Here is a 25998-nt window from a genome sequence, read left to right on the forward strand (position 1 = left end):
TTAAATATTTCCATAAATTGAGATGCTCCTAAGTCACGTATAAAGATCCAGATTTTTTAGAAATTTCCCCAACCCATGAAATCAGAGGTCTGCAAAAGAAAATTGAACACATTCAACAAGTTAACTGAACCTGTTCTCTGTGGGTCAAATCCTCCCCTTACCTGTGTAGGAGCAGAAGGCCCTTTGAAGGAGAGTCTGTGTGGTTCTGATGTTCAAGTAGACAGCAGGATTTGGGAGAGTCAGGTTTTGTGCCCACACCTGCTCCACATGCAGTCCAGCATACCCTGTGTGACTGAGCAAGGTGCATTTGGGGGTGGGGTTGTCCCACAAGGCATGGAAAGTTGAAGGATCCACTGCTATGCAGATCCTTTGGTTCTGATCCATTAAATTTACCTTTTATGGTTATTAAAAAGGATTGCGTGAAAATAGCAAATATTTAAACAAATCAGTTTAATTCTGGTCCATTTCATGGGCTTGAAATATTGCTTTTAATCAGCGGATTGTTTCTCAAGGAAACATGCAACTTTTAAAAATAGTGTATATTTTGATGTTAAAATTGATTGTAATATAATTTTGATAATCTCAAAAGTTTTTTCCCAGATTGGTCCTGTTTTCAAAGTAAGTAAAGATGACAGTATACGAAGCTGTTATTAGAGTGTTGTTGGACCTCTGGATTGTAGATATTAGTCACCCTGAGTTATCAGTTATGCTCTCTTTTCACTAGTCTTAGTACTGAGTGGTTGTCTTTCAGTTTGGTTGCTCATGAATCCTTAACCAGCCCTGTCCCTGCTGGATGTCTTTCACTTCATGCTGCAGCTCATGTCTGAAACTAACTGCTTCACTGTGGTGTTCAGCAGATCCGGCTGATGGCAGTTAATGTGGTTTTGAAGTCTCTCCCAGATTTTGGCCTCTTAATGTTACTGAAATTCAGTTATTTCCCAGAAAGCCTGTTGCATAGTCTGCACTATGCTCATAGGGATTTACTGTACAGGTGAGACGGGAGAGTGTTCTGTGTAAAACATATACTTAGAGGTCAGGGCGTAACCTTTCAGCACAGTTACAGAAACCTGTTCCTCTAGTTTGCCTCTAGGGATGTGTCATTTGTAATCTTTTGATTGCATTGTAAAAGGTGAATCAGTTAGGCCTTTATAACAAAGATTGAAATTAAAATGATAGATTTCTTAGTTGAAGTCAATGGGAGTTTTGCCTGAGAGTAGAGAGTAGATACTATAAATTAACAGACTTTGGGGGAAAATTCTAAAATTCAGAATAGCACTATGCAAACTTTGACTTGAACTACAAAAGTATTAGTCAACATCAGTTAATATCCAGTATGTGTGACTATTTTAGATTGATAAATGCACTTAAATGCAGCCACCTCTGGGGAGAAACAGAAACCCTGACTGTTCTGCAACTCTACATAAAACTTAGTTTGGCAAAACAAGTTACCAAACACAACTTTGTTAGTTCACTTTTTCATATATTCAGTTCATTTCCCATAGCTCTGTGAAGTCAAATTGACTGCTACAGTCTAGTCTCAGAAATGCAGGTGAAGTCGTAAGTAGAGCTTGTAACTAGTCAGTTGCATGGGCAGTGTGGGAGACAGATTATGACACAGATGTTAGTAAGATGGAACTTCATATTGTTGAAATTTATAGATGAGTTTAGTACTCATCTGTGTATCCAGGGCCACATCTCACTAGGGACATTCACAAGACATGTTTAATTTTTTTCATCCACACTCCAGGCTGACAAATTACACACAGAAGTTCAGTACAGGATAATTCACAATGTCAGCACATATAACATTAGCTTTCATAAAGTTTGCCTTTCTCCCTAAACTTCCGTCGTTTACCTGAAACAGTGGTTTTCAACATTTGCAACTAACCCTCTTCTATCCAACACCCCTAACTCTAGGTTCTTGGCAACTGATGGCTCTACTGATCAAACTTCCATCATTTCACCCAAAATAAATCCCAGGCTCCCCTCAAGACCCTTCCTTTCACTAATACATTTACAGGGCCCAGCAGCTAAGTTATCTTTATTACTCCCAGGGGCAATTCTGTGCCACTGCACAATGCACAATTTGCACAGAGTTAATGTTGTGTGCAGAATTTCATTTCCCCCTGCAGAATTAGTGATAGACTCATAGACTCATAAACTTTAAGGTCAGAAGGGACCATTATGATCATCTAGTCTGACCTCCTGCACAATGCAGGCCACAGAATCTCACCCATCCACTTCTATAACAAACCCCTAGCCTATGTCTGAGTTATTGAAGTCCCCAAATTGCGGTTTGAAGCCCTCAAGCTGCAGAGAATCCTCCAGCAAGTGACCCGTGCCCCATGCTGCAGAGGAAGGCGAAAAACCTCCAGGGCCTCTGCCAATCTGCCCTGGAGGAAAATTCCTTCCCGACCCCAAATATGGCGATCAGGTGATGCAGAACTGCTGGTCACCAGTAGGGGCTGTTGGACTCAGTAGAGACTAGCTTTCCAGCAGCTGAGCTATTTTTATGCAGGACCTTTGTGCCTCCAAATTCAAATGTCCCTCTCTTTAGGGACACGATATCCAGGTAATTCAATATCACCTCATGCCCAATGGGAAAATGGAGGGAGAGTTATGGTACATCCCTAAGGATTATAGAACATTTTCTTGGCTGGACAATATACTGGTACTGGATCTAAGGTTTTCCCAGGTTCTCAGATAGTGTTGTTACTCAGGACAACTAAAAATCTTAATTGCACCCAAAACTTTACCCTTAGGTTTCAGTTTTGTATCTGTTTAATACCATCTAGACAGTTCCATCACTCCTGTAAAATTTATAGCATACACTATTCCTTAATTAACAAAAGACGTTAAAAACACCACGGGAAATACACTTTTGTGGTTTGGTTCTTCTGGAAGTTTTGCAATAGTGGTATATTAATGGATGGGCCAATATTGTTGTGCCAAGTTTAATTCATTTAAAAGGTTGATATTTAATTTATATATACAGAAATCTTCCCAGATTCATAAGTTAAATATTACAGGGGCGCTGTCAGAATTTCATTTTAGATATGAAGATGAATGCACTAATCTCCATGGTCAAGTGGGAAAGCCTAAAAATTTTCCTATCTATTTAAAACAGGAGCCTGATGTAAAAAGCTGTGCTATGTTAGGGCCCAATCTACTCCCATTAAAATTAACTTCCACTAGGGCAGAACTGGTCCCTTACTGTGCAGCTACTAATCATGAAATGGTGCCGTGATGGTACTGCCTGGATTCTGCTTTGCCAACAGCTTTTGGAAGTGGATTTGATAGATTGCAAGGGGACTCCCTTAGATAGTCTTCATCTTGGAGGGGACATGTACATAGTCATTGCATTTAAAATATAGAATTAGCTGCAGGTGGTCCAACTCCACTAGCTTTCAAGAAGGAAGAAGCACGTTGATTAGAATTGTTATAATGGAGTAGCATTAATACACTTTCTGTGCAAGTTTTGACCTCATGCTTTTATGACCGTAATTTCAATATTAAACTATTTGTTTACTAATTATGCTGCTTTCCCATGTGTCAGATGGAGAAGAAGATGGAGGTTATGAGGATGGGGTTGATGGTACAGTTGGTGGCATTGCACCAGCAGTTCCAGGTGACACAAAGGAAGTCCAGCTTGCTCGGCGTATCACTAAAGGAAAGAAAACACGGAGAATCCTTTCTAATAAACCCCAAGATTTCCAGGTAGCTGAGTTTTAAATACTGTACTTTTCCTGCGCAACCTGAGATAATCTGAATGTCAGATACAAGTTAAGCTAATGCATTGTAAAAGGATACAGATTAGTATAACAGAATTGACAGCAAGCCCGTCTTTCAAGTGTGTTTTTTTCCCAAGCACATCTGTTAAAGCGCAAATATTCACAAAATAAAATCTAAGAGTTTTGCACAGCTCTTGCTGAAATGTAGGGAGAAACTTACCTGTTGTGTAACTACTGAGTTTAAATTAGAACAATAAAGATTTCAAACATAATTATGATAAGAGCAAGTCCAAAACTAAAGATGCTATCTGAGAAATTTGTGTCCCAGAGTTCTCTGGAGAATATTTTGTAAAATTAAGGTACAGGATTAGCGAGGATGTAAAACGAGTGTTGTAATTATTGTAGTTGGAAGGTCTGAAATGGCTAGCCAATCTAAATCTGCTAGCTGCTTTGGTGTTAACTTATTTTGGTGGGATAATGGAAAAGAGAAATACTCTTTGTTTCAGCATGATCACAGAGAGACAGACACGCACTGTAAGGTATCAGCTACTGCATGCCTTGTGTATTTAATTTTTTCAGATTCGTGTTAGGATCATTGAAGGTCGTCAGTTGTCTGGAAATAACATAAAACCAGTAGTCAAAGTTCATGTTTGTGGGCAGACACACCGAACAAGAATCAAAAGAGGAAACAATCCATATTTTGATGAGGTAAGTATTTAGAAAATACATATTTAATTATATCTGAAAATCAGTTAGCTGGCACTGTCAAATCAACAAAAATCTGTTATTTCAGAAGGGATAGAGGGATCCGGTTCATAATGAAGCATCCCCAATCTGCTTAACAAATAAGCATTTTCTAACATTTTTAAGGTAATTCTAGTTAACGTGTAAAGTTAATTTAAAAAAAAACCATTTCTTCACATAATAAAATTCATGCCATAATTGACACCATTTCTGGTAAGAATCAGGGGCCCAAACAACCTCCCATTAAAGTGGATAGAAGCCATTCTTTGATACAGCTGATCATGTGAGAGAACGATGACTTCGGTAGACCAATCACATGAATGGTTCTGTTCTTTTCTCTTAGGGAGAAAAGACAGAGTGTGGTGTTGAGCAACTTTTCATCTCTTGAGCTGGTTCTAGTCAGTCACCCTTCCTGCTCAATGTGTATGTGAGGTTTTGCAGGAAACTGAGACAGTTTGGACTGTGATACAACTGTATAGGGATAAGGTGCAGGTCTCTGTCTCTTCTTTAGTCAAACATAGGTGATGTGGTCTCTTTGCCTGGGCTTGGATGAGAATGAGTTGGGAGAGGCATAGCTCAGAATATCTGGAAAGTAATTCAAACCATGGATGCAGGAGAGAATCTGTCCCACAGACTTTATATTGGGGAAAGGTTGAATGTAGGGCTGAGTATATGGAAGTATTTAGCACATGGTATCCACATAATTAGTATTAATGACACGAGCGGCATTCATTTTTGTTACTACCTTATAAGAGAATAGAGGCTAAACTCTGGCATCTTGCACTACTCTCCAATGCCACAGAGGAGCCAAGCAAATGGATTAACTAACCAGCTGAAAATTCTTCCAGCATGGTGGAATCCCCAGCTTCTTGTTCTACACCACACCTACCCCACTGCAGCCTCCAGCATAGGTGATACAGCGGCGGCGCATACAATGTATCTGGAGTACTGGTGCATTCCATCCATCCCTGCCTGATGTATTGGCCATCTGTGAGCCATTACCAGGCAGTGCAAATGGCACTGGGGTTTGAACCAGCTCATGGCCAGCCTCAGCATCAATAAGCAGGCTACAGGTGGAGTACAGTCATTCCTTTGCATCCTCCCCTGCCACTTGGGTAATATGCTGAGCAGACCTTCGTTGTGCCTGCAGGTCAAGCCGGTGCTTTTTGCTTAAGCATATTTTATAAATAAATAAATGCAAATACTTCACAAAATCTGTGCTACCAAAATCAGTTTTATTTCCGTGCAAATAACCATGAAATTCTTAGTGCATGAATCCTCCTATTTGGCACTAACTGGCATGCTTGTTGATAATTGCAGCAGAGAGGCTAAAGAGTGATTGAACATGCAGATTGAACCACTCCATCCGCTCTAAAAGAGGTTCCTCCAGGGCAAGGTTAAGGCACATTAGCAGGGCAATGCCAGGGAAACTTGCAGTGCAACTGCCCGTGCTACCTCTGTTCTGTGGATAAACAGTGGATTTCACTTTTCAGGGCAGTGCTAAATTCACATGCAGAACATCCAAACAGGAGCAGACTAAATATATATCAACAGATATATGCCTGGCAAGCTACTTAAATACTTTATGTAGCTGAAAATCATGATGTTAACATTCTAAATCAGTTTGTTTCATCTTAACAGATATTCTTCTACAATGTCCACATGACCCCTTTAGAGCTGCTTGATGAAACAATAAGCATTCGGGTAAGAAAAAAAGGCGTACATTAGAAAAACTCACTGGATGCACATGACACTGTCCAACCAATGCTGTATAAAGATTGGAAAGGGTTTCATTCCTTTTTTTTCCCTTTTAGGTGTATGATTCTTATTCTTTACGAGCAGACTCTCTGATGGGAGAATTTAAGGTGTGTATAATCAGACTTCTACATTCTGCCTATGTAACCCACACACCTGGGTGTGGTGTTCTGTCCCATTTAGTGGCACTGAGACCACTTAGAGAGAGTGAATGAGTCTGCTCTACAGCCTTAACTAAAAGGCAGTTGGCTTTTAGTGCATGCAGTAGAGGGTCATATGCACTAAGCTCGAGAGGTCCCTGGTTCAATCCCACCCGCTGATGACTAGTGTCTGTTGGCGTTACAAGTGGGGGCTTGCCCAAGATTTCAACTGGGGAATCTCTGAAGCTCGGGACACACTTCCTCAGCTACGGGAAGTATGTAACCCACACCCCTCCTGGGTGTGGTGGTCTGTCCCATCTAGTGGCACCAAAACCAGTTAGAGAGAGAGAATTAGTCTGCTCTACAGCCTTAGCTAACAGGGAGTTGGCTTTTAGCTCATGAGATAGAGGCTCATGCATTGAGGTCCCTGGTTTGATCCCACCTGCCGACGACCGGGGGCCCACTCCGGGGGTCTTCAGTGGCATTTCGGCGGCAGGGGGGTCAGCTCCGGGCGTCTTTGGCGGTATTTTGGTGGCGGGGGGTCCTTCGGTGCCACGGAAGCCCCGGAGCAGACCCCCCCGCCGCCGAAGTGCTGCCGAAGCCCCGGACCACCGCCGAGTATTCCAATCGGGCCCTGCGGGTCATAAAACTGGCCCTGGATTAGAGAAATATTTAAAGCATCAGTTTTAAATGTATTACTAGATACTGTGTTTGAAAAGGGACAAAACCTTACCCTTATAATGTTTTGCTTGTAATGCTAGCAAGCATTTACTCTTACCAGTAGCGCTGGGACAGTCGGTCCCATCGTTTTGTTTGTTGACCATTGTCTGTGCCTGCTAGTGCTGCAGAGTCAGCACAGTTAAGAGAACTAGCTCAATAAGGTCCAGGGGAGTTACTCCATATTGACACTGGTGTAACTAAATGCAAAATGCAAGTTAAGTTACCTGGTCTGTATAATAGATGTACCTTTCATGAACAACTAATATTTATAAAATTGTTTTCTACCTAAAGCAATAGGACTATCTGTCCCAAAACTACTAGTAAGAATCTGTATAGTCCAAGAAAAGAAAAATGAATTTCAGTCTCCAAAGGGTGAAACAACTGCTGTGGAAGGTCACTGTCAGTTGTACTGTATCACCTGGGTCTTGAAGGAGGAATTCAGAAAAACTGCCCTTGGTTCAGAACATTGCATCATGATATACGGAATCTCAAAATTACAAAGAAAGGCGTCCCTTTGTTTAAATATGCTTGTGTAGTAACAGAGAGGCAGGAGGAACCTCCTCCATTAGCGTAAATTGTCTTAGCTCTCTTGAAATCAATGAAGCTATGACAATTTACACTAGCTGAGGATCTGCCCGGGGAAGTGGAGATGCATACCACAGGTGTTTGTACCCAAAACCATGTAGAAAAAATGTCAGTTGTAATTCCTGTTGGTGAAAATCCACTCCTATAACTTCCACAAGGTCAATATTGGTAAGTATTTCACCCTTGCCAGTTGCATGCAGTAAATGCTAGTGGGGTAAATTAAATCAGCCTGCAGAACAATTAAATTTATATATCTATGTGTATCCAGGTAGGTAACTTCTTGGAATATTTTATTTAGGTAGAAAGGAATGTTTTTCTAAATGAATGAATGTCTCCTTCATCTAGTCCTGCTGAGGTTGCATCCCATCCCCCCACACAGCGGGACATTCTCCACCACCTTTCCAGAGCATCACTTAGCAGCATACTGTGCATATCAATCCCCTTCTCTTCCCTCTGTTCCTTTTCTAGCCCTCACAGGAGCATGCCACACAAGGCTTTTATTTCTCATAACACAGAAACAATGTAATAACAGTATGAAAAACTGAAGGGAATTAGGGATTAAGCCCTTACATAATTTCTAATTATAAGGGTAGGTAAGCACTGGAATAGGTTACTAAGGAAGGTTGTGGAATCCCCTTCATTGGAGGTTTTAAAGAACAGGTTAGATAAACATAGGGTGACCAGACAGCAAGTATGAAAAATTGGGACAGGAGGTAGGGGATAATAGGAGCCTGTATAAGAAAAAGACCCAAAAATCTGGACTGTCCCTATAAAATCGGAACATCCGGTCATCCTAGACAAACACCCGTCAGGGATGGTCTAGGTACACTTGATCCTGCTTCAGCGGGGATGAACTAGATGGCCTTTAGAGGTCTTTTCCAGCCCTGCGTTTCTAAGATTCTATAATTAAAGCCAAACACACATATCTGTGACTGTATTCTGCTACTTCTTAGGATATAATATTTTAATCTTTATTTCAGATTGACATTGGCTTTGTTTATGATGAACCTGGTAAGTAATAATCTCCTCAAAGCCTGAGTTTCTTCTGCTTTTCCTTTGGCTTGAGATGCCCAATTAAAATGGCTGTGACTTTCAGCTGTGTTTCTGAAGTAGAAAAACATGCCTAAATACACATGGCTGCAAAGTTAGTTGAGACAGATACTTCAAACCTGTAGCATCTTTATCAAAAAAAGGGCACATGCATTTAGATCTTCAGTGGTTCCCAAATGCAATATAAGTAGCTTACTTTTTTTCACCCAGAGGATTTTAATTAAAAACAAGAATTAAGTATGAAAAGTCATGCAAAAACATGGTGAGAGAATGGTGTCCCTGAGTTAGTATGCCGCTCAACATTTTAACATTGTTGCACAGCTTGTTGCGGGCTGGGCTTTTTAAGATCAGAAGGATTTTTTTTTTAAATAATTATGTTTAGGGTAGATTCTACTTTGGCCTTGATTGTACGGCTTACACTTCTACTTCTTGTGTAAAGGAGAAGGCTGATTTATTTATTTTGTTTTATTTCAGGCCATGCAGTCATGAGAAAATGGCTTCTTTTGAGTGACCCTGAAGACACAAATTCAGGAGCTAAAGGCTATCTGAAAGTCAGCATGTTTGTCCTGGGGGCAGGAGATGAGCCACCAGTAGGTTTAATTTGCAAATGTGTTTGTCTTCTAGTCATGTACCCAGAACCCTCTTTCTTATGCACTACTTGCTTTGTACTGGTTAATTCACTTTGTGAGCATCGCCAGGAACTAAGGTCAAGATTTTCAAAATAACTAGTGGTTTCTGAGTGCCTAACTCAAGGCACCTTAAAGGAGCCTGGTGGCCTGAAAATCAGGCCCCTTTGTGGTGTCTCAGGTTCAGTTACTTTTTTTAAATCTTGACCTTAACTACTTGGTAGTAGCCAGAAAGAGCTAAAAATATAGAACCTCCTTACAATATGTTCCTTTGCCTAACTACCTCTCACTCCACTACTACCTTCAGTCCGAATACTGCCATACCAGCTTTCGCAGTCCCCTGTTAAAGTCTCTCTCTGGTGCTTCCTTGCTCCCATTGCTGCCTTCCCTCCCAGTATCCTGGTGTATCTCCAGTAGTGGCTCCTACTATTACCTTCCCCTTCTGTGTCCTGGTGATTCTTGCAATCACAAGGATGATTGTGAGAATTTGACAGTTTCCTGTTTGTTTTCAAAGGGGAAGTTGTAAATTCTCCCAAATTACTTCCGAGTTGTACACAGTTTCCAGCTGCAGTAACATGCTTTATCAGGAGACCTTGTGATGGGAGTGAAAATTCCATACAGTCACCACTTCACATGAGTGCAAAAAAGCACCAGAAACCTATAAATATCACATATTCATGGTTTATGCTCATAATTTTAAAAATAGCCATATGGATAGCGGTTGCTCCAATTTAATACTGATGAGGTTGAAACTGAAAATAGCACATTTAAAGGAGAACAAATTTTTATGGTTTTATAATTTTATAAACCCTAGTTTGTAATGCGAGATTTTAACTTGTGGAGGGACTAAAGGATGCTGCTATGACCAATTTCCATATTATTATACATGACTGTCTAGCATATGATGCCTTTCTTATATATAGCTTGGTAATATATACCAATATATCTCCAACAGATGGAAAAAAGAGAGCGAGATAATGAAAATGATGACGTGGAGAGTAATCTTTTACTGCCGGCTGGAATTGCACTTCGATGGGTCACTTTCCTTCTTAAAATCTACAGAGCCGAGGATATTCCCCAGAGTATATAGCTTCTTATTACTGGATTGTACAATACTGCAATCGATAACCTGTAGAAATATCTGTTAACTGATTTTAAAAAAAATCCCAGACATAAAACAAAAACAATGTTGATTACCACGTAGTTTGAGCCCATAATTCTGTGATGGTTTAAGCAGCCCATTTCTTTTTTCAATACTCAATCAAATCTATATAACTTTCATAATGGGTAATGCAATGTTATCATCTCAGATTATCTGAAATTTTATTATAAATGGTGATGGTGTGTTGTTTGATCTACTAGTGTCCATTTGTCCCTCAAACAGAGTTTCAAGATGATAATTCAGCTGAGTAAGAAGTCTGTATTTGAAATCCATCCTTTTATTCTGTCTCTGTTGTTGTGTCTCTGTTTAATTGCTCTACACATTCTCCAAACCCCAAGTCAAAGTTTGTTGAGAAGAGTTCAAAACTCAACAGGTTAAACAAATTGTTCCTAAACAAAGTTATTAAAGCCCATCATTTTTTTCCAACTTATTCTAAATGCAAATGACATAAAATTAATACTATTAATAGATACTGGCTTCATCATCCTGAGAAGGGAAGCAGTATCTGTGTGCAATACACAAAGTATTGTGTGTCCCTGGAAATTCATTAAACCTTAGACATTTTTGGTAACAGAACATGGCTTTTATATTCAGTTCTTTCTCCTTCACTGCACCCTTTCTATGTCTGGGACGACAAAGCAGGCCAACTTCAAGACCGCTGATCTACTGCTACTTGCTGGAGGGTATGAGGATTGCATAAACTCCTATTTCCCCAACTCTAGGCTAACATCAAAATTCACTGTGATCTTCTCAGGGCCAAAATTTTAGAAGTTGCTTCTAAATCTCAATTATTTTTTAATTTCTAGAAGCAAATATTTATTTTTGAAAACTGAATACAAAGGGCAAGATTCTGACCTTAATTATGTCTATGCAACTGTATTGACTTAAGTAAGATTGCTAAGAAGTTACTGAGGCCGAATTAGGCCCATAATCTTCAAGAAAAGGGTTAAAGTTAATTTTTGCCTTATAATGTCTCCTCAGTGGATGATGCTTTTGCACAGACTGTTAAGGAAATATTTGGAGGTGATGCAGACAAGAAAAACCTAGTAGATCCATTTGTGGAAGTTTGTTTTGCTGGAAAAAAGGTATTTGTCTGAGTTAATACTTAAAATCTTGCATACTAGTCACATGCTTGAAAACTATTCACCTGTCTAAGTGTATCTTAAGATGATTGAACTGTAGGTCCACAGTGCATTATCAACAAGAGAAAATGACTTTCAGCATATCTAGTTCAACACTTCGCAAAAATGGGAAGGAATAGGGGGAGCTAAAAATCTATGAGCACACATGGAATATTAAAAATAAAGTCATGGAGAACTTCAGTTGATAGAAACTGAAGTTATTCATCTGCATCAGGGTTTACAGTACTGGGTCATAAAGCATATTCAATAGACTGAGGACATACCATAACATACCATAGAAAGGGTTTTTAAAGGTGTGCTAATGACTCTAATTGAAAGAATGTATGACTAAGACGTAGGGGCTTGACCACTTCAGATTACCTGTTCATCGGGTGTTCCTGGTTGCTTTATATAACTGATTGCACAGTAAATCTAAGGGCATAGTTGCACGTCCCATGTACACTAGTTTGTCATAACGACTTGCTTTCATTACAAAAACAAACACCCACCCAAACATCAATTCCATGTTATTGTTAGCAGTTAGATCACTGTTAGTTTTAGGCACAGGTAGTATAGAAAGTTGCATACAATGCCACAGCAGTGGGGCCTCTAATAGGCACCAACAACAATGGGAATCTGGTTGCCAATACAATACATCTTTCATCCAGTCCAACATGTAGACCAGGGGTAGGCAACCTATGGCACGCGTGCCGAAGGCGGCACGCGAGCTGATTTTCAGTGGCACTCTCACTGCCCTGGTCCTGGCCACCGGTCCGGGCCTCTGCATTTTAATTTCATTTTAAATGAAGTTTCTTAAACATTTTAAAAAACCTTATTTACTTTACATACAACAATAATTTAGTTATATATTATAGACTTATAGAAAGAGACCTTCTAAAAACATTAAAATGTATTACTGGCACGCGAATCCTTAAATTAGAGTGAATAAATGAAGACTCGGCACACCACTTCTGAAAGGTTGCCGACCCTTGATGTAGACAAACCAAGCATGAATTCACCAGGGCTGATCATCCCTTTTTGTTTATTTTCCTGCTGTCATTGTCATATCCGGGTGCCACTTTGAGGAGCTGATGAGCTGTTTTGTCCATAAATTAGAAGCCCCTAAGAACCATGGTTCAGACAACGGTGGAACAGTTTTGTCTCTTGCATTTAGGTTGCATAAGTAGATCAGATCAGCACAGGGTGACCAGATCAGGGCCGGCTCCAGACCCCAGCGCGCCAAGCGCGTGCTTGGGGCGGAATGCTGCGGGGGGCGCTCTGCCTGTCGCCAGGAGGGCGGCAGGCGGCTCCGGTGGACCTCCCGCAGGCCTGCCTGCGGAGGGTCTCCTGGTCCCGCGGCTCCGGTGGACCTCCCGCAGGCGTCCCTGCGGAGGGTCCGCTGATCCCGCAGCTCCGGTGGACCTCCCGCAGGCATGCCTGCGGATGCTCCACCGGAGCCGCGGGACGAGCGGACCCTCCGCAGGCATGTCTGCAGGAGGTCCACCGGAGCCACGGGACCGGTGACCGCTAGAGCGCCCCCCCGCAGCGTGTCGCCGTGCTTGGGGCAGCGAAATCGCTAGAGCCGCCCCTGGACCAGATGTCCCGATTTCGGGGGCTTTTTCTTATATAGGCACCTATTTCCCCCCTACCCCCATCCCGATTTTTTACACTTGCTATCTGGTCACCCTAGATCAGCAATAATTACAAATCTGAGGTTAATGCCGCTATAAAGCATGGAAAATTGAATATTCACCATTAGCCACTGTAGGAGCCTGTGATGGCATACCATTTGACCAGCCCGAATACAATTTATCCTAAATTGTGTCTGGTTCCATGCTTTTTTGTCTGCTTTTTGAGCTTGAGCTACTATAAAATCTGTTTCATTTGGGGTGGTTTTTGTTTTGTTTTGTTTTTTGCAGGTTTGCACAAACATAATTGAGAAAAATGCTAATCCAGAATGGAATCAAGTTGTTAATCTTCAAATCAAGGTAAGGTTTCCTCTTGCTTCTTTAAATATCCATCGTCAATTATTTATTATTTTATTCAGAACATTATTTTTTTTAAATGTGAAAGATAAATAATGAATCATTTTATTTTCTCTACTTTTTTCTAGTTTCCCTCAATGTGTGAAAAAATAAGATTAACAGTTTTTGACTGGTGAGTTTTGACTCTTTTGTATAAAGTATTAAACAAAATAAAATTGTGTTGAGTGGAAAAAATCCTGTCTTTGTATAATTCACAGGGTTTTGGAACCATAAGCCCTGATTCTGTAAAGCACTTAAGCAAATGCTTAATTACCCTTCCTGAACACTGATGCTTTCCTGCATTGGGGCCATAAATAGTATGGCATTGGCACACTATTGATTTCTGTGCATTGTACAATCAACATGCGAGTGGGTTCAATAATACTTATAGAATAACTTTCTAATAAATTATTTTACAATTCTTCCCCATTATTTGCCCAACTTGTAGTGGTAGGCAAATAATTCACCAATATTTGCAAACATACATTAATTCCATAATATGTTTATTTCCAAAATTTAAATGACTATTTTTGTAATTATTTGCCTAACTCTAGTCAGCAATGTAGATTATATTGATTAACATGACATTAGCTGATATTGAGTATATCAAGCCTGTGTACAATTTTTGGACAAGTGGGCCAAATATTAATATGCTCAAGTTACAAGTTTTATTATTCTTATTGTGGGCCTGATTGTGCCTGTTAGGCATAGTTCTAGGCTGGGGATGGAGCCACCCAACCCCCAGGGAGCAGAGCAGAATATTTCTTGGAGTTCCCAAGTTTACAGAGATTGCACATCTCTGATTACTACACACCTTTATTGGCTGCAACTTACTTTCTCTAGCTGGACTGCCAGTTCTGAGACTGAAATTCTGCCTGACCCTTGAACTCTGCAATGCTGGGAGCAGCTTCTTATTCTCTCTCCTCCTACTACACAGCTATGTAAGAGCCAGACGTCATCTGGCCTTTTGTTAATCAAACATGTCAGGTGGTCTAAACATATATACCCTGTAAATACATTTAGCCATTTGTAGCTTGCCTCTGTTTAGGATGACCAGTGTTGCATTTAATTACAATCTTACATTTCATATAGGGATCGTCTTACAAAAAATGATGTAGTAGGAACAACGTATTTAAGTCTCTCCAAAATTGCTGCTTCTGGTGGAGAAGTAGAAGGTGAGTTATTCAACTTATACAATTCAGCAAGTATTTTCTGTGTATTTAAGAGAAATGGTGGGACAGCATAGGGAAGTTTGCTTTGCTGGACTTCCCTGGGTTATACCAGTTCTGTGGCTTAAAGATCTTGTTTTCAGTGCTTTCAAATTGGCCACTTTCCAGAACAGCAACTTTACTTTTTGAAAAATTTTATGGTACCAAAGTATTAATAATTAATTCACAAAATTCAAGAAAGTATTCTGAATATACTAGATAATTCAAAACTCAGTTTTCTGGTACACATAGAAAACTTTATTGACTATTTCAAACTCCATATAACTTAATACTTCTGTTGAGCTAGTGTTGATGTATAGATATAATCCAGAGTGCTACAGGATATTTTTAGTGAATTCAGCATTTATGAAAGAGGCCAATTCGAAGTTCACTATTTCAGAACCAGTATAGAATGGGGAGCCATAGCAAATGTGACCTTGCCCGCCACTTCTTGCCACCGTGCCCAAACCTTGATTTTGGAGAAACAGCTTGAAGTCAAGAGGAGATTAGCCAGTCTTCCTGATGAGACTGCCTATAAAACGCCAATAGTGATTTGAACACCAGTCTGGTAAGAACTGGTCCAAGACCACCTCTCATTTCCCATATGCCACTAAACAGTGGTCAAATGGCAATGACTCTTGGTTACTACTCAGACCAGTGATCTAGAAGAGAGGAGTTCTATATCGCATTGCCTGAGCCCACCTAAACTGCAAATCACTGGATACATTCAATAGTTTTCAATTAAATTATTTGTTTAAGTGGAGTCAAGCATATGTCAAAGTTTTTCAGTCAGTTCAGTCAAGTGGTTCTGCTACTTGTTGAGAAAACTAAAAAGCCAAACTTATAATGACTGCAAGAAAACTCATCTAGGTAGGCAAAGTTTCCATCCTCCTGAGATATTTTCTCTATTAGGGCTTGTGTGATCTGTGAACTTATTAAAATATTGCAATAAAAATATACTCCAACAACATTTTTCTTCCCATAGATGGTTAAGGAAAGACAAAATTGAGATTTCCTTCCTGTTTCTGTTATGCTATGTTTATAACTATTTCAGGGTAGTTTGTTTATTCCCATTAGTTACAATCATGTTGTAATTTATTTTATTAATAATTTCTTTATCTATACGTAGCATGTTTCTAACCACACACGCAATTTCATCTTCTTATAGTAGGATTCCATTTATAGGTGGGCAACTCCTTGCCAAGCATTGTGTTGCTTTGCCAGAAATTCATGCTTAATCTTTGTCATAAAAGTTTTACTGCATATTAAACTGTCCCCATAGAAGAGTTCACAGTAAATTATGCTCAATATTTATTTAGCTGCCTAATATAACAAATAAGGTGAGTTAGCCTGAAGGAGGCTGGCCCCAAATAATTTCCATCATTTGAATTCTGAATTAGTACTTTTCTCAGATATATGTAATGAAACATCCTTATAGTTGTCTAAGAACAGCCCTGCTTGTCCATGAGTAAGCTATGGTAAGTAATTTAAAAAACAAAACAACATTGGCCTCAATCCTGTAAAGACTTGAGCACGTATTTAACTTTATACATGTGAGTACACTGGTTTGAGAACTATTCATGTGCATAAAGTTAAACATGTGCCAATCTTTGCAGGATCAGGGCCTATGAAGTTTGTTCTGCCTTCTCCTCTGTGACAAAGTTACTTAATTTCTTCTGTGTTTCTGATTTGAAATCTGGGTGCTTAGTTACTCAACATCTCTCTGAAAATTGCTATTCCAGTGTCAGATCTTCAATATAAGATTCCCAACTCTCCTCCCCTTGAAGTCAATGGCAACACTCCCATTGATTTCAAGGTGTGCAGAATTGGGTTCCAAGAGATCAACTGATTAGAACTAGTCTAATCATTCCAATAAATGAAAGTATCCTAACATGTTTTAATCTGTAGCATGATTGTTTCCTTAAGTGAAAAGCTTGACACAAAAAAATCAGTTTGTATGATTTTTAGTTTTTAAGATAGTAATTTAAAGTATTTAAATAAAAAATCTTTTATGTGGTGCTCAGACAGAGGTGTTGGAACTCACAGACACCAAAACTGTATTTTGATGATAGCCCTGGGCACGTCTTTCTCTGTTTAGAATTTATAAAACTAGGGAAATACCACACCCCATTTTATTCAAGCAGCAAAACTCCAGGCCACTCCAGAGTCACTTCAGCTTTGATATAGTTTTAAAGCAGATTGCACTTTGATATGTTTAATTTTTAAGCTCTATAATTTCTTGTCATGTAACCTGTTGTCTTTTCATAATATAGAATTTTCATCTTCGGGAACTGGGGCTTCATCATATGAAGGTTTATATCTTGGTCTTTAATTTGATTTTGCTGTCCAGTGCCCAATCTGAGCAATATTGTCTCAAAACAAAACCAAGCTATTTTATAAACATTTTTAAAAAATTAAATAATATGTAAAGGATACAATGCTACATTTGGAGACTATTAAATATGACTTACTATTTAAATCAGTTTTGGCACTGGAATTGGTTTGACAATATTTCTATTTGGCTGATGTGTGGCGCTGCATTTTAGAGCTGAGCGTGTAGTTGTTTCAGTTACTATGCACTCTGACAAATGGCTTGCAGTTTTTCAGTTAGTAATGAAAAACTCAACTGTGTATGCTGCTGCAGACCTCCCTGTAAATAATGAACTGCCTAAAAGATTTCACAGCTCTTTTGCTTATGCTTAATTGGGTGGATAAATAGATCTGAAAAATGAAACCTGACTTACTCTAACTATGAACAAATTGGTCTTTGCATTATTATAACCTAGAGCTGTTTTTGGAAATCATTAAGTTAAAAATTGCATTTATTTAATAGAAATAAATGCAGATTAAGTTTCAATGCAGTTGAAATGTAACTGAATGTTAATAAGTTTATCCACCCAAATGCTTTGTTTTCTTATCTCAGATCCAAAAGTGCAGCATAGCTCACCAAGCATGGCTTACTGAAAAATAGACTAATAGTGAATAAAAGCTGAAATCATCTTTCTGAAGCATTTTCAAGCCTTTCTGATAATCAGCTCTTTAAACATACCATCTTTAAATGAACAACATTGATTTCTTAGAAATGTGCTTGTTTGAATTTACCAGCAACAGCATACAGATTAATTCAACATAGAAATCTATTTTTAGAAAGAAGGGTTTTTTAATATTATCCCTATGTTTGTTTCTAATATCAGAGGCAAGTGTTCCTGGATCATTTAGCAGTGGAAGATGACTTCAGTGGTATTAAGATGTAAGGCAGAAGAAACAGAGGAAAATTAAAACATTTAGGGTTGAAAGAAAAGTTTCTACTCCAGTTAAAATGGCTCACCAAAAGTCTGGACAATTCTTAGCCCTTTGCATAGAGCTGAATTTTACCTACACTAAAGTTTTATGCTCCTTACATTCAATTCTAAAATATACCGCATCCATAACTTTAACCAAAATTATGGTTGTAGAGTCATTCACTTTAGGAAACCAGGTTGCTTCATTTTTCCAAATCTAGATGATTAGCTTGTTGAAGCAAACTCATTTTTAGGTGCTGGATCCAAGCGGCGGGGGAAAAAAAAGCAAGCCGTGATTGGCGGCACTTCGGCGGCAATTCTACCGCTGCTGCTTCATTCTTCGGCGGCAATTTGGCAGCAGGTCCTTCCCTCCAAGAAGGACTGAGAGACTTGCCGCCGAAGAGCTGGACGTGCCATCCCTTCCCATTGGCTGCCCCAAGCACCTGCTTGCTGTGCTGGTGCCTGGAGCCAGCCCTGCTCATTTTAGCATGATTTAGAATATATACAACTAAGGCCCTACTTGAATTGCAGGATGATTGTCAAAAAATTGCAGCTGAGTTGCAGGCAAGCCATGGAAAATTGTAGAAAAGTAATAATGGACCTTATTATTTCCAGTAATAAAGCCCATTATTACTTTTCCGTTATTTTCCACTGTCAGGGGCCTGGGGCTGAGAGCAGAGGCTCCTACTGTTGGCCTGGCGAGGCTGAGAGCAAGGGCTCTCACTGTTAGGGGCTCGGAGCAGAGAGCAGGGGCTTGGGGCTCCTGCTGTCAAAATTGTGATGAAAACCTAATATTGCAGAATCTGCAATTTCCACAATATTGCAAGTTAAGGAGGGCCTTATATATAAGCAATATACAAATCTCTACAGACCCTGCATTTACCATTAATCTTTCCCAACAACATTATCCCTTGAGAGCTGCAATAATCAGGGAAAAGTCAATACTCAAATTAGAGTATAGTAGTATTCCGTCTTCAGGAAAGATGTAAATATGGGCCAAATTCTGTCTTCAGATATACCTGTGCAACCTCAATGAACTCTGAGGACTTTATATGTAAGAAGAGCTGGGGCATTTAATAATTATCTACAATAAAAGGTCATCAGGCCAGTTCCAGATATTTTTTCCAATAGTAAAGTCATTTCATTTCATATAAAGACCTATGACTGAATCTCTCTGTGGTCCAAACTCAACTAAGAAAAAAAACAGCTACATAATCTGAATGTAACATGCGCTGTCCAGATGAATATTAAAATGTAAAAGTATTTAGGAGTCCTGTGGCCCCATCCACTCTCTGTAGTTTAGACATGAAAGAATGTGAACCACTGAAAACTTTGACAAAATGGACAAAGTTTACTAACCTGGAAGCAGACAAAGCACAAGGCACAGAACCATTTTACATTCTGCAAAGTTGACACAACTGCATTTGTTTTGCCAGTAAGAAACACTGGGACATTCATATTCCCTTTTACTATCCCGCTAACTTTACATATTGCTCTGTAGTCAGTGAGGGGCAGTGAAAGACTTGTAGGATTTAGCCCTTTATCTTCACATTCTTCTGTCTTTATCCTATGGTAAAGCCATCATTTTGTGCTTCAGATTGTATTATATATATATATAAAATACAATCTGAAGCACAAAGAGAGAGAGACAGAGACCTATCTCATAGAGCTGGAAGGGACCTTGAAAGGTCATCTGAGTCCAATCCCCTGCCTTCACTAGCAGGACCAAGTATTGTCCCTGAGGAGTTGTTTTTTGTTTTTTTTTGCCTCCCCCTGTCTCTAAATGGTCCCCTCAAGGTTTGAATTCACAACCCTGGGTTTAGCAGGCCAATGCTCAAACCACTGAGCCATCCCTCCCCAAAAGTAGTTTCTGAAAAGTCTGATAGGTGATGATGAAAGACCTGGAGCCTAACTCTGATCTCATTTACTGCAATATAGATGAGAAATACCTCCATTAAAAACAATGCAGGTACACCAGGGTAAAGCTGAAGAGAGCTCAGAATCATGCCCCTGATCTCAAGCACCATTCCAAATGTAGAGTATTTCTCTGCGTGTATGACTGACTTATTTCTAATTTTTTGTATTATTTATATGTTCACCTACCAATAACCTTAAGAGCACTTTTAGGGAATATATACAAATGTTGCATAAAGGCACAATTAAGTACCTTAAATCCAGAGCTAGAGAACAAAAGCCTGCTTCCCCTTACAACAGGGGTGGGCAAACTTTTTGGCCCGAGGGCCACATCTGGGTATGGAAATTGTATGGTGGGCCAGGACTGCTCATGAAATTGGGGGTTGGGGTGAGGGAGGGGTGAGGGTCCAACTGGGGCTGCGGGCTCTGGAGTGGGGCCAGAAATGAGGAGTTCAGAGTGTGGGAGGGGGATCCAGGCTGGGGCAGGGGAGTGGGTAGGGAGGTGAGGGCTCTGGCTGGGGTGTGGGCTCTAGGGTGAAGGAGGGTGGGACCGAGGGGTTTGGAGGGCAGGAGTGGGATCAGGACAGGGGCAAGGGGTTGGGGCGTGGGAGGGCGTGAGGGGTGCAGGCTCTGGGCGGCGTTTACCTCAAGCAGCTTCTGGAAGCAGCAGCAGCATGTCCCTCCTCTGGCTCCTACGCAGAGGCACGGACAGGTGGCTCTGCGCACTGCCCCAACCACAGGTGCCACCCCTGCAGCTCCTGTTGGCCCCGTTCGTTGGCCAATGGGAGCTGTGGGGGTGGCGCTTGGGCGGGGGCAGCATGCAGAGCCCCCTGGATGCCCGTATGCATAGGAGCTGGAGGGAGGACGTGCTGCTGCTTCTGGGAGCCTCGCAGAGTGGGGCAAGCCCCTGACCCCGCACCCCAGCAGGAGCTTGAGTGCTGGATTAAAATATCTGAAGGGCCGGATGTGGCCCCAAGGCTGTAGTTTGCCCATCCCTGCCTTATAACCATTTCAGTTCATCAGTATCCTGTTTAGTTTAATAAACTCAAGCCTTACTATAATACATGCTGCAGTACATATGTACAAAACCAAATGGCAATAGCAATAATATGAGTAATGCTTCTATCTACAAGTAATTTTGATACTGAACATAAAATTACAAAAATTAGAGCAGAGCAGTACTCAAATTACAGCTGTAGTATTGATATAGGTAAGGGATGTAAGCATTAAATTAGAAACACCTAGTCTTCTCTTTGTAGTGTGATGATTTGAAAAAGCACTGGTTTTAGCACACAAATTCTAAACCCAGACATTTAAAAAAAGGATTTAAATTATTTTGCCCATTATAATTAAGAAAATGACAAATAAATGCTTATGGATTCATTTTTGTGTTTTAGCTCTCTAGAGTATAATTGGTATGTAAATTCTATTGAACTGTATTCCGAATAATCAAAAATAATTAAAGCAAACAAATATTCATCTATGAAAACTAAGTGAATGTGTGGACTTTCACTCTTGAATGAAATTTTAGGCCACTCAAAAAGAAGTTTGTAATACACAGGCTGACAATCACTTCACTAAAGAGGCAGTAATGGGAGCGACTATACATCTAATTTTGAGTCTTATCCTGCATTCCTTTCTCAGGCAAAATTATTGAAATTAAGGCTCTCTGTTATGCTTAGGCATGGCAGAATTTAGCTTTTTATTTTTATAATTTTGATGGATAAAATTGATTATTTTAAGCATTTTTTTCTATTTTCATCCATTTAAATTTTCACAGTCATAAGAAATTATGTGGAGGGGATCAGATATTGTTGTTCAAACAGTTAAAGCTGTAGAAACAGTTAAAACACAAATTGCCAACTGCACATGTCAAAATATACAAAGTAAATATCCTTAAGTCAACAGATCATACCTATTTTTACTGTTCATTTACTAGTCCATTTGTAAGAAGCTTAATTCAAAAGTCTAAATCCTTGGATTTTGACTACTGAGTTCTCAAGCAACTGCTTTCTGACTGCCTATCTGTACATTTCTATTACACATGGAAATACTTTTTCATTAGTTTCTATAGATGTACGGTGAAATCAACATTATTGACATTTACTAATACAAATCTAATACTTCCAAGTCTAGTTATGCTCCAATTTCAGTCAATGGGAGTTTCGTCATTGACTTCATTGGGAGCAGGATTGAGACCTAAGAATACAGCAGTTCTTTTAATTATTTTGGCATAATGGAAAATCTTTTTTAGATTAATGCCTCCAAATCTCATTTTTTCCCTATTTTGCACAAAAATACATACTACTCTACCTCCAGGTATGGTGAATAGGCTACTTAATAGTGTTATATACTGTGGTATACCTTAATAATTTTCATTCTGTTAGTTCTTCTATTAACAGACTTGAGTCACTTCAGTAGCACACTAAAAACAGTATGATTAACTAGGCATATTCTGTGATGCTGAACACTAACCTTCCAGCTACTGTGTACATCTTTATTGTTAGCTAGAACATAATCCGTGGTACATTTAAGTGAAAGCCAATGGTATCGGGTATTCAGTTTAATCTATTTGTGAAAATATTTTTTACATTAAAATTTGTACTTTGTTTTAAAATTGTATTGGTCTTTCACATAAATAAAATTTTGATGGTGGGAATGTAGCATAAGGTCAATTTATTCTGTGGGGTTTTTATTGCATAAAGTATTATCTAATTTAAAAATCTTACAGCCAGGTAAACAACTAGGGACAGATATATCTATGCAAATAGATATATTAAATTCATATTACTGGGATACAGCCATGGAATAAAGTGTTCTTACTTTACTAACAACTAATATCTAACATTTATTTTACTGTATCTGAATTTAAAGTTCAATACCCTTGTGGCTCTAAAAGATGATTAGTTAATTTCTAATGATGACGTTTGCCTATTAGTGAACACAGGGGAAACAGAGGTGGGCTTTTTACCAACATTTGGGCCCTGTTACCTAAACCTTTATGGAAGCCCAAGAGAATACACTGGATTCCCAGACCCCTATGATGAACTAAACTCTGGAAAGGTTAGTTTCTCTTCTATAATACAAACAGATCAAAACAACTGTTATTATCAATAATGTAAACTGAATTGGTTTTAATTAAGTTTAAGACAAATGTAAAGAAAGAACTTTTTATTTTTGTTTTTGCAAAATAACATACTGTACACTTAGCATGATGTCACTATTTAATAAATGGAACAGGAATATTTTTCTATTTGTGGACATTTCAATTGTATACACACTTTTGAATGAGCATTTGGGATCATATAGATTGAGGCCACTGGATTCCCATTCTAGTCCCATTGGCACAGGGGAATGAAATGAGACAAATCTCAGGTGAGGGATTTTAAGGGAAGAGCACAATTTCATTATATATTGAACCTCTTCTCCCAGTCCAATAGAAGCCCCTTGTCCGTAGGTATTTTGATATGGCTGTTCTCCATGGCAGTGTCCCATCCAATCCCACAGGGATGTTGTAGCAATAAGAGAAGGTTGAACCTACCAACATTATTTTGAACTATCTCCCCTTCTGCATATTTGAACACTCACACAAAGGGGAGTGGAGCACTGGCTAAAGAGCATGAGTGAGACCTACTGATTAGCCATACTGCCATGAGGAAAGCTGTCATGGGAAAGCGAGATGGGGATCAGATGGGGGGTGGGGAAGGACACTGAGCCTCCATGAAAATGTCCTGCTCTCCCCAGATGCCCCAAGATCAATGAGATTTCCCTATAGATCTTGATACATCTGCCGACTCCCAAGAAATAATTCTCCAAGTGCCATATATCATCCACTAGATTTCCCCCACAGATGGGATGAAAGAAACAGAAAATATCTCCAAAATCTGCCACAGAGATAGGTTTGAGCCAACATGGTTTCATCTTCCCACCTTGCCTCCTATCCACAGAGCCTGTACACACAAGCCATGCACATTTGGACATCTGGGATTCTGGAAAGGGGTTTATGACTAGGCATGGCTAGGGATAGCCTCTCTGTATGGCATTATCACCTGGAAAATCAACGAGATTTTCTCATATAAGTAAAAATACTGACACTGCAGCCCACCATCGGACACTGTCAAGAATGATTTGGGGCCCGGTCAAATGGGAGGCCCTGGTAGAATAGTTTCTCAGGGAGCGGTGCTGGCATAGAGGTGCTGCCAAGGGCATGGGGTCCCTTGCAGATTCTCCAGACATCTTTTATACTCCAAGAGCTATGGGATTTCCTTATGGATCTCAAAAGATCTGCAAGTGGGGAGGACCATGGCCATTACTTGCTCTGCACAGCAGCCCATATTACTGCTGAAGCTCTGTCGTTGTCTAAAACAGAGGGACACATTATCCTAAGAACTAATATAGAAAAGCCTCAACAGAAAGCAGCTGATTCTGCAGGTCATTTAAGATTAAAATGCAACTTCAGAAGGATTAATGATTGTATGGAGGCTGAAGGATATAACTTATAGGAAAACATATCTACTTTGAGCTACAATGTGATCTCCAGTTGAGAGTAATTACCCATTTGATGCTTGTAGTATATATGTCCCAATGTAGCCACTTCTTCAACCTAAGGGACAGTAGTTTTCAATTACTCTACAAATCCAGTCTATATATTATATATTTGCTTAATACCAATGGCTTTGGTGCTGTCCAGAATAAAACATTCAAAAACATTGCATCTGTCATTTACTATTTCTTATTTCTTAAAAATATTTGTTCTTCACTTACAATAGAAATTAAAGCCCATGATTATTTTATATTTGTTCAATTATGTAAGTTTGTGTGAAATCCTGACCTCATTAAGGTCAATGGCAGTATTGCCATTAACTTTAAGGGAGCCAGGCTTTCAACTCCAATTTTGTTGGCCAGCAGTTAGATATAGAATTTTGTGTGATTGTCTTACAGGAGGAAGGAGTTGCTTACAGAGGCAGAATCCTAGTTGAACTATCTACAATACTTGACAGCAAATCTGTGAATAAAAAGATAGAAGCGATCTCCAGTGATGACGTACTGGTTGTTGAGGTAATTCCCTGGTGCACTTGTCAATATGTATGGATGCGAAATGTTTGGTTTTACTGTTTTTGGAGAATTACATGACCTACTAAAATTGTAATAATGAAATCCTTTAGTTATTCGTGTCTTTAATAATACAATCAGAAAACCTCCCCACAAAAATTACTGATTATATAGCTGCAAAAATTACTTTCCCTTCCTCACAGCATAGAAATTGTGATTTAAGAAATCTTTACTATTTCAAATGTATTATTTTATTACACATTTCTATTTTTACTTCTGTTTATTTGGAGTGTGTGTGTGTATGTACATATGTGCGTTTCACAGAAATGTGTAAAAGTATTAAGATAGATGTTGTTTCCATGTAGATACTGCTATTTTTCTCTAATCCTCTACCATTACATACAGTTAATTAATTAAAACAAAAACTCTTGTAATACTGTACAGAAATATCAGCGCAGACGAAAGTTCAGCCTTTCTGCTGTGTTTCATTCTGCTACCATGCTGCAAGATATTGGTGAGGCTATCCAGTTTGAGGTTAGCATTGGTAATTATGGGAACAAGTTTGACACTACCTGTAAGCCTTTGGCATCAACAACTCAATACAGCCGTGTTGTATTTGATGGTAAGTATGCTACAGAAGTGTGGCTATAAAGATACAGAATTCTCTTTTGGAAAAAAATCTGTTTATTGATCAAATTTTAGGATCACAACAACCTTGATTTGTTGAAAGACTATTGAAGATATGATTGAAAGTAATATGTAAATTTGTATTTGCTCTTGATATCTTCTGATATATTGTAATTAGTTACACATGAAACCTGTCCAATTTGGGGTTGATACAAATTGAAGTCAGTAGGTCCTGGGCACCAATAAAAAAAATTATAA

The 25998-nt window shown here is 39.3% G+C and overlaps 1 protein-coding gene across 1 annotated transcript in view; it reads left to right on the top strand.

Annotated features, from left to right (window-relative positions):
• Positions 1–25998, top strand: part of MYOF (myoferlin) — a 111296-nt gene that overhangs the window by 36089 nt on the left and 49209 nt on the right. Inside the window, exons 6-20 of the mRNA XM_045024898.1 lie at positions 3557–3717; positions 4311–4439; positions 6117–6179; positions 6290–6340; positions 8656–8686; positions 9200–9315; positions 10307–10433; positions 11495–11598; positions 13554–13622; positions 13748–13791; positions 14751–14833; positions 17140–17178; positions 23000–23124; positions 25003–25119; positions 25558–25735. Coding sequence (XP_044880833.1) covers positions 3557–3717; positions 4311–4439; positions 6117–6179; positions 6290–6340; positions 8656–8686; positions 9200–9315; positions 10307–10433; positions 11495–11598; positions 13554–13622; positions 13748–13791; positions 14751–14833; positions 17140–17178; positions 23000–23124; positions 25003–25119; positions 25558–25735 — 1437 coding nt within the window. The remainder of the gene's footprint in view (positions 1–3556; positions 3718–4310; positions 4440–6116; positions 6180–6289; positions 6341–8655; positions 8687–9199; positions 9316–10306; positions 10434–11494; positions 11599–13553; positions 13623–13747; positions 13792–14750; positions 14834–17139; positions 17179–22999; positions 23125–25002; positions 25120–25557; positions 25736–25998) is intronic.

This window comes from Mauremys mutica, chromosome 7 (assembly GCF_020497125.1).
Source record: "Mauremys mutica isolate MM-2020 ecotype Southern chromosome 7, ASM2049712v1, whole genome shotgun sequence".
In the NCBI taxonomy this organism is placed as follows: Eukaryota; Metazoa; Chordata; order Testudines; family Geoemydidae; genus Mauremys; species Mauremys mutica.